General features: G+C 42.2%; 1 protein-coding gene across 1 annotated transcript; it reads left to right on the top strand.

Moving 5' to 3' along the window:
- Positions 1–1,628: 1,628 nt before the first annotated feature.
- LOC108096181 (palmitoyltransferase ZDHHC6) lies at positions 1,629–3,158 on the top strand. The gene has a single exon (XM_017197565.1). The coding sequence runs from the start codon at positions 1,723–1,725 to the stop codon at positions 3,061–3,063; it is 1,341 nt and encodes a 446-aa protein (XP_017053054.1). The 5' UTR covers positions 1,629–1,722; the 3' UTR covers positions 3,064–3,158.
- The last annotated feature ends 5,708 nt before the right edge of the window (positions 3,159–8,866 follow it).

The following is an 8,866-nucleotide window of genomic DNA, read 5'->3' as shown; positions in this document are numbered from 1 at the left end:
ACCAGATATGGAGCATGGATATGTATTTTAGGTTCCGATTGAATATCCCATATCGTTTCGTTCATTCACCTTGGAAACTTTGTGTAAGCTGTGTAAAGTGTGTGATCTTTTATTTTAATAAATATTTGTATACTTTTATTTCGTTTGTTCGACCAAGGGGAAAATGATTTACTTCTGTTTTCCCTTTATTATTTATAAATATTATAAATAAATAAGCCCGTAACCCCTGGACACATTTTAAATTCCAATTAAAGTAAACTTTATTTGCTTGGCTCTCACCTTTTATCCTCTGTTCCCGGCCAATTGTCACTTTGGCTTGTTAGGCCCGAGTGTCGCATTGTGGTAAATGACGGCGCTTGTTAGCCGAGTTAACGAGACTTGCAAGTCGCACAAATCCCCGCTTGGAGACTCATTATGGGTCATGTGTTCGCTCAGCCGGGAAATCAAAGGGTGGACTCTTTGCAGGAGGTCCCCATGAATGCGAGTAATTGGCCAAACTGCCCACGCAACTATTTCATAAACAAAATCAGGACACCAGCTGGAGGTCCCAAACATTCGGACCAACCGATTACAAAGCCTGCTAACCGAATTTCGGGATGTGGAAATGATTGCACTGCACGAAATGTTATACTTTTCGAAATCGATTTTAATTTTCTCTTGAATGCTTAATTGGGTATCTTAGATTTGCACTCACTTTTAGTTCAAAAAGTCAAGGATTTATATCAAAATAGTTATCTATTCTCATCGTTTTCGTTATTCACCATCATAAATATCCTTGTAGCTAAAACGGAATTTTTTTTTCTGTGCACTTGAAGTGCGTTCTATTGCCAAAACATCGATTACATTTTGTCTGCGTGCGGCGAAACATTTATCATCAATTAATGGCATTAGTAAATGTTTGGCAAAGAATTTGGCGCTACCAAAATATTATTGTTTATATGCACTGCCATAAATAATACCAAAATACCGTTCTTTGTGCACCCACACATATGCACACACACACATACACAGCAACACGCCAGGCAACTCGCATATTGAATGCAATAAATTTATGGCACATTTTAAATTCAATTGAATTCATGCGTAGCTTTGTTGGAGCCTCCACATATCGGGCTGTATATTTCGTTTTTTAAGCCATACAGCATCAGCAAATATTGCTATTAATTCTTAATAATAATAATAGCAGAAACGGCGTGGATGTGGAAAAGTCTGACTGTTTGTCTGCCGTGGTGACGACTGCCTGGCCTCGCCGTGCTCTTAGGCTGCATTTTATTTATGGCCGGCATTTTGCACTTTTATTGTTTTTAAATTTATTTACATTTTTTTTGATTAAAATATTTTTCATTTGCGGCTTAAGAGCAAATTTATACTCGGCCGTTCGAAGCCCCGCCTGTTGCCAATGCCTTAAATAAGTTTTATAAATTATCCTGCAAACGACCGCGGCGTTTTAAATAGTTGTGCTTTATTTAATTACACACAAACACCGCGGGCATTATATCCCAACCCAACAACATGTGGCCTGCTCTTTTAATTAATCCTCCATTTGGCCACGGGCAGCTTCGATTGGGCCAACTGGACTTGGTTAACTACACTAAATGAGACTCAAACGAAACTTCAAATGTCAGACACAGCACACCCAACATTTTCACTCACTGAAATTTATTGAGTGAACTTATTGTAATATTTACTGGATGATTTTTTAAGCCTCCATCTGCATTATCCATGAGCTGCGACTTGAAGGACGATCTCAGGCGCTTCCTGCACTGGGGTCCTATAACACTTTTCAGTCTCACCTTATTTGTCACATGGACGGTGATCGAAATGAATTCCATGTGGTGGGCTCCTGGCGAAACTTTTGGATCCGTGTTGAATTACTCAATGATCTGGTTTCTCACCTTTGGCACCTTGCACCACTTCGTGAAGTCTTTAATAGTGGGTCCTGGATTTATCCCACTCGAATGGCATCCGGAAAGTGTCAAGGATACTAAGTTCCTTCAGTTTTGCCTCCGCTGTGAGGGTTACAAGCCTCCCAGATCGCATCACTGTCGTCGTTGTGATCGATGTGTCATGAAGATGGATCATCATTGCCCCTGGATAAATACATGTGTCGGCCATTTAAATCAGGACAGCTTTATCTACTTTCTACTCTTTTTCCTAGCGGCCAGCATTCATGGCGGTTTTATAATAGTATCTGCCGTAATTCGAGGATTATCCAAACGCTGGTTGATCAGAAAAGGATTTCAACATTTGGCCACGGTTCATTTGACTTATTTAAATCTAATGGCCTGTATGTTAAGTTTTGGCATAACCACTGGAGCAGGATTGGCCTGTATTAAGTTGCTTTACATGCAGATTAAGGAGGTCTTAAAGAACCAGACTGAAATCGAGAGTTGGATAGTGAAGAAGGCCGTTTTTCGTCGCAACGCATATCCTGGCAATCGAATTAAGCCATTTGTTTTTCCCTACAATCTTGGCTGGCGGGAAAACCTACGTGAAGTCTTTTGGGATAATGGCGATGGCATATCTTGGCCAGTTTTACCAGGCTGTAATCAATATACGCTCACTCGGGAACAACTGGAGCAGAAAAAGGATAAAAGAGCTCGTACTCGCCTATACAAATGCATTCGTCCTGCAACTGGCCATTGGGTTCCCATTTTCTCCCAGGGTCTCTGGATTTCCCTTAAAATACCTTGCACTGATGATCCCCGCATTATCCTGGACACTGACGATCTTATACAGGTGACTCGCATTAGTGACTATTGGCTTTATGGTGAGAGGATAATCTCAGAGGAGGAGAAGGAAAGAGGACTCAGAAGAAAAGGTGCCATTAGAGGTTGGTTTCCAGCCCGTTGTGCCATTGAAATAATTAACGAAGAATTTGAGAAAGAGGAGGAAATGGATTATATGCCAGCAGGAGAACCCTTTCCGAAAAAAGAAGTATTAAATATTAAATCTGGTGATGCAAAAGAAAAGAAAACTAACGAAGAAACCACTAAAAATCACAGGATCTTCCAAGCTCCCAGTTCAGATGGAAAACCCAGAAAGCGCCTGCGTGTAAAATAAAGGGCATTTAACTTATCGACTTTAATACAAGAAACAAATCCCCGACATATGCCGCAATAAAATTGCTTTGGTCAACCGACGCATTAATCTCTTAATGCTTAATGCTTTTCAATAATGCATAAATAAATAAATAAGTACTTACGCGGCGGCAGCAAGCCAAATGCGAATGTTAATGTTAATGCCGTCTGATCGGCGGCAGTTCATTCTATGCCCCATAATTGAGTTGCGGACCCGATTACTTCACGGTACATTGGCTTTAAAGTGACGGCAGCAGCTGCTCTTAACCAGTTGTGCATCTGCTGGCAAGTAATTTGCAAAGCTCCATTGTTTTCGTTTTTTTTTTTTTTTGTTTCTTTCCCCCAGTTAGGTATCCGTGACGGGAAACAGGAACACACACACACACACTTGCACACAGTTGAACAGGATATAAAAAACGGACTGCAACAAGGACGAACGGCATTGAAAGCCGGCTCGGGAATCAATTGAAATGCACGACCTGCAAAAGTTGAGCTGAGTCGCGGATTTGCCATTGTACTATAAACATGGCCATGCAAATCAATACGACTTCTATATCCTATATCCTCTGAATTTCTATCTGCAGGTGCAGATGTAATGGTGCAAGAGGAAGGGGGGGGGAGGCTGAAATAGAAGCGAAGGACAAAAGGTGAGTGAATTCCGCTGAATCATTAGCGTGGCGTCTATTAAATTGAAAGCCCGCCTGATCAATGGGTTTTCTCCATTCGTGCAAAGTGATATGAATACCAGCCCGGCTTGGCCAATGCAAGGGGCATTGAGTAATCACTTACGGCCATCATCACGCTGCTCCGCTCCTCTTGGCCATGTTTTGATTGGGGCGTTGTAACAGGATCAGCTTTTGGCCGGCAAACAAAGCCGTCGCCCGTGGGAATTTTCCCAGTGGCATGTTGTCCAAGTCCAAGGCTGCGGCTGCGTGTTCAGTTCAAAATTAGATAAATGCAATTTGAATTTGAATTTGAATTTGTGTGTAAGTTGTAGGAAGCTGGCCGTGGGGAAATCAGTTGTCGTTGTCATGAGTTAATAGGCGCTGGGAATTGTTGCAAAGAGGCAGCAGCTCGGTCTCATATGACAGGCGGTATATGATAATTCAATGCAAAAGAGCGCAGCAGTCAATAAATATTTGCACGAAGTGTTGGGGCGCAAGGGAGCGTGAAATAGCCGGGGCTGGAGATCTGTTCAGGATTCTCGTTCCGAGATGCCATCAGTGGGGTTTCAGGAGAATCCCCGTAAGCCACCCACTTTGGGAAACCCTTCTAAGCTGCGTGCTGTTTTTGGGGTCATTTGGGTGACGGCGTGGAAAATGCAAAACAAATAATCGCTTCTGGCCAGTGGAAAATCAATAGAAAAAAGGATTTCGTTTTTGTCCGGACTCTGTCTGGGGAATTGAGGTTAACATTGGGGCGATGGGGCGATGGGGAGGAGCAACCGAGCAGCAGCAGCAGCAGCAGCTGAAAAGTATGCAGTAAAAATAGCCATAAATAAATCTGCGTAAAAATAAAGCATGTGCCAACAGCCATAAACATAAACAATGCAACTTTCTGTGCCGCTTTCGCAGCTAGTTTCCTTGTTTTTTTCCACTCACTCCATGGCTCCGCTTTTATAAAGCGGAAACAAAATAAATTTTACATAAACATTTGCCACACAACAAAAGAGTACTTTAATGACTTTTGTCGTTGCAAAATAATTGTGCGTGAATTTTTCGCTGCCACACACAAATCGCTTTGTTTTGCCTTCTTTTTTTTTTTGAGAAGGGGAAGTCCGCGGAGTTGAACTGGCAGGACTCAGATCGCTTTCAATGTCCTGCTGGCATTTAATTTCACGGACTGTCGTCCATTTTATGCTTTGGCAACACTTTTGACTTTTATTTTGAGGCACATCCCCCGGCTTTTCCACTCCCTTTTCCCACCCTCTCCCACTCTGTGGAAAAAAATCCCCCAATTTCATCCTCTTTTGTTGGCTATTTAGGGGCCTGTCGGAATTGGAAGCTGATACCCTCGCTTTGGAAAACGCTTTAAGGACGCCGCTTTTGTTCGCCCGGCAATTATCTGCACTATGACGACTCGGCATTTATCTGCTCGACAATGACAAGCCAAGCAGGTGGGGAGACACTCGTATCACTTACAGTCTGGCAAGCAGAACAAAGGCAATTATGGCATCATTAGAGCCAGATGCAGCAATTGCATCGGCAGGAAGCACTTATCCCATATCGGTAGCAGCAAAGTGCCCGAGTGGATAAAAGCCCAGCAGAGCTGCTCCTCAGCTTAGCAGCACGGAGCCGATTCAATGCCACATGCACATGCAACTGGGGCAGAGTGGACCTTCTTGGGAAAGAAAAAAAAATATTTAGAAACTCTTTAGAGAATTTTAGTTGATAAAAAAAACTTACAACGTGTAACAAATAGATAAACGAACGCCATTCAATTTCAATCATTGGTTATGCATAACAGCAAATGAGACATTTTTTGCCTTACGAAATGTGATTAAAATAAAAAAAGTTATGGACTTAGAATTAGTAAATATTCAGCAAACCCAAATTTCGAAAATTTTGAAAGGAGTTGTAAACTAAAACAATAAAAGTTGTGGGCTTGGCTAACCATTTTTGATGAGTGTAATTTGGACTAAGATTTAAAGTGTAATATTTTTATTCTTTGGTAATCTGATTTTGATAAAATTTCATTTGATATTCAATAGTTGTTAAAAAACACAATTTGGGAGAAACAAATTCGACATGTTAAAAAATAACGGCATAATAATTTTTCCTCATAATTTTTGTCGATATCTCCGATGGAAGCTATCCGATATAGTTGGTAACTATGTAAAAATAGATGCAATAATTGTTTTTTTTTTTTTAATTAATGAAATTCTCTGAATCGGAAAATCTGACTTTTTTTAGTGGTTTAAAGCTGGATGCCAGAAGCAAAGCCCCAACTCCAGACCACTTAGACACACCCCTACTCTTGCATTTGAAACTTTAAAGTTCCGATTGAATCGGAAGTGAATTCTAAGCCAGCTGCTTAGGTTTAGAGCCACCTTAGAACCTTAGAGCGGCAATCGCAATCCAATCAGGAAGTTGTAAAAATGTAGAAATGATCGAATACGCCCCGAAGCGCTGAAGCGTTGAGAATTCTTGGCCGTGTAGCCACACACTCGCAACTTCAATTTACTGCACTCACTTTTCGGCGAGCTATAAATTCCCGGAATTGATATTGAATGCCGGCCGCCATTCGGCCGATTTCCATTCACGTTCCGCATCGCATCGCATCGCATCGCTCACTCGGCCGCGCTTTCAATCAATTCAAATGCCAAACGTCTAACAAATTGTACGATTTTCGCCAGGCATTGGGAATCAGCTTCAGTTTCAGCTTCAGCTTCAGTGCCAGCTTTCGCCTTGGTCCTCGGCTTTTTTGTTATTAATTTGCGCCCCTCGGCGATTCGCGCAATTCCGCCCGGATTAGTGAGGACCTCCTGGCATTTCTGCTCCACTGAAAGCGGCCCTGATCTGTTGTGGATCATTGAATGGACCGGTCGAACTCTCGAAGCTGCCGTTGCAGTTGCGAAATTGCATTTGCCTCCTGTACGCTTTGTCCAGGCCCTCGTCGTCCTGGCTCGTCCTTGTTTATTTATGACGCTGGCCAAGCGGTGCAAATGCAAAGGCAAAGGCAAAGCAATTTTTCATTATTTAAAATGAAGTGAATTGCATTCGGTTGTTCCTGTTTTCCTTGGCTCGCTCCTTTTCATTCGTTCTTCATAAATAATTTATTAATTATAAAAGTTTCTGGCACTCTGGGCGCATGCAAATTCGTCCTGCCCCCCCTGCTTCTCATCCTTCGACTCCTCTCGAGTGGCAAGCGGCAACAGTTGCAAGTGAAAGTTGGGCCAAATATATGGCCAAAATATTACTTGCAATGTCATTTTGCGACTTGCCAAGCAAAAACTTTTTATTAGTTGGCACTGGCACTCTGGCTCACTGGACTGTTTGTCCAACTCCATCTCCTCGACTGGCGTATTTTTCATATTTTAATTGACAAAACTTTTGGCCAAGCGAACTGATGGGTTTTTGCTTAGTTTCTGTTACTGCAGCCTAATCAAACAGTGCCACCTAAGAACCATCTTGCCGCCATCTTCAATCAACTCGGGTTTGCATTTAAAGTTTTCAGTTAATTGAGAGGCAAGTTGCTCGTCGAGGACCTCTTAAAGGCAGAAAAGGACGAGCACTTCACTGCACTCTCAGTTACAGGATACCAAGGGGTTGGAGGGGGGGAGGAGCGGCAGGATTCTGTGGCAGTATTCAAGGCTTTAAGTGGCTGCCATTTAATGGCGAACATGTTTGATGCATGTGGCAACAACCAGCGACCGAGAACATTTCCCTCACCACTGAGCCTCCATGTTGCAGGCTCCAAATCCTGTGGCAGTCGCGCACTCAAATTGTCGCAGCGAGTTTCATGTCCGCCTCCTTCGAAGGACCCTCTGCTACCCCCGCTCATAAGTATGTGTGTTTGTGTGTGTGTGTGTCAAGGTTTATGCTATAATATGCAAATACTGCAACTCTGAGGGGCTGTCTACGAATGTCTCATAAATTCGTTATTAATGTCGCCCGCTTTGATTCCGTATTCGGAATCAGGTTTTAATGCAGCTGTCACTTAGGCGCTGCATTTGGTCGTCTAGATCATGCAGCATTAATGGCTCGCAAGATGGCTACAACTATTATTGGCTTAGACTTCGTTGCCCTAATGTGTCGGCCTAACGAAATTAGCATTAAAATTTGCCAGATTCCATGTGTGACTAACTTCATTTTCGTCACCATCCAGGGCTTCTGAAGGAATTGCTTTTAGTGGAACAAACGACATTGATTGCCGACGACAGGCACCTAATGAAGTACGCACAAAGCTATTTGCTGTAAGGACTTGGACAGGAGAGTCCCTTTGGTAAGGTTACATCATTAAGCTGAACGAAGCAAACGGATTGTCGATGTTAATTAGTGGCTGAAACGCGGGCTAAAAAATAAATAACAATAATAGCCATAACAGTAACCATGAATATTTATGACATCGCCGCCGCAGTTTCCGTTGCGATTTCTTTCTGGGTTCCATTTCCATTTGATTGAAAACAGTGCAGAAATCGATTAAATTAACTGCTCTATCAAATTACGCATACGCCGCATGAGCGGCTTTCATTAAATTGCATTTAATAGCCCGTACTGAGTGGCGAGTCAATATTTATTAACGACATAATCAATAATTTGCTCTGCGCACCCCTTAATGAGATTAAAGTGCAGGCAGCTAACAAAAACGAACAAAAAAAAAAAAAAAAATTAATGCATTTAGTTGTGTCACGCCCCCGAAACTTTTCCCCGGCCTTTCCTCTTCCGTCTTTTTATTTTTGATTTTTTTTTCTGCTTTGTTTTGCCACTCTGAACTTTTCTGCACGATTGCGCCAACTTTCATTTCCTGCAGAACTTTTGAATTTTCAAGTAACCATAAACTGGCTAAGCAAAAAATCGGTTATATAATACATATACTAGTATATAAAAATGTCTGGTGTGTGCCAGTGTCTGAGTGTGTGTGTCTGAGTGTGTGTGTCTGAGTGTGTGTGTCTGTGTGTGTGTGATACTGCATAATTAAGCCTGGCAGTTTGGTGACATTAAGCGACATTGAAGCGACAAACGCCGCTGGCAAAGAGGCTTTTCCAGAATTCCGTCATTTTTTTTCCCGGCTTCTTGCCAACTTTTGGCCAATTGTTTTTGTAGTTTTGTTTGTTTGTTGGCTGA

This window comes from Drosophila ficusphila, unplaced genomic scaffold (genome assembly GCF_018152265.1).
Source record: "Drosophila ficusphila isolate 14025-0441.05 unplaced genomic scaffold, ASM1815226v1 contig_106, whole genome shotgun sequence".
Classification (NCBI taxonomy): domain Eukaryota; kingdom Metazoa; phylum Arthropoda; class Insecta; order Diptera; family Drosophilidae; genus Drosophila; species Drosophila ficusphila.
The sequence above is the reverse complement of the archived record's forward strand: the minus strand, read 5'-3'. Positions and strand labels throughout refer to the sequence as shown.

Bases quoted from the DNA above. Each gene is read 5' to 3' on its own strand.
- LOC108096181 (XM_017197565.1), top strand. From the start codon at position 1,723: ATGAGCTGCGACTTGAAGGACGATCTCAGGCGCTTCCTGCACTGGGGT.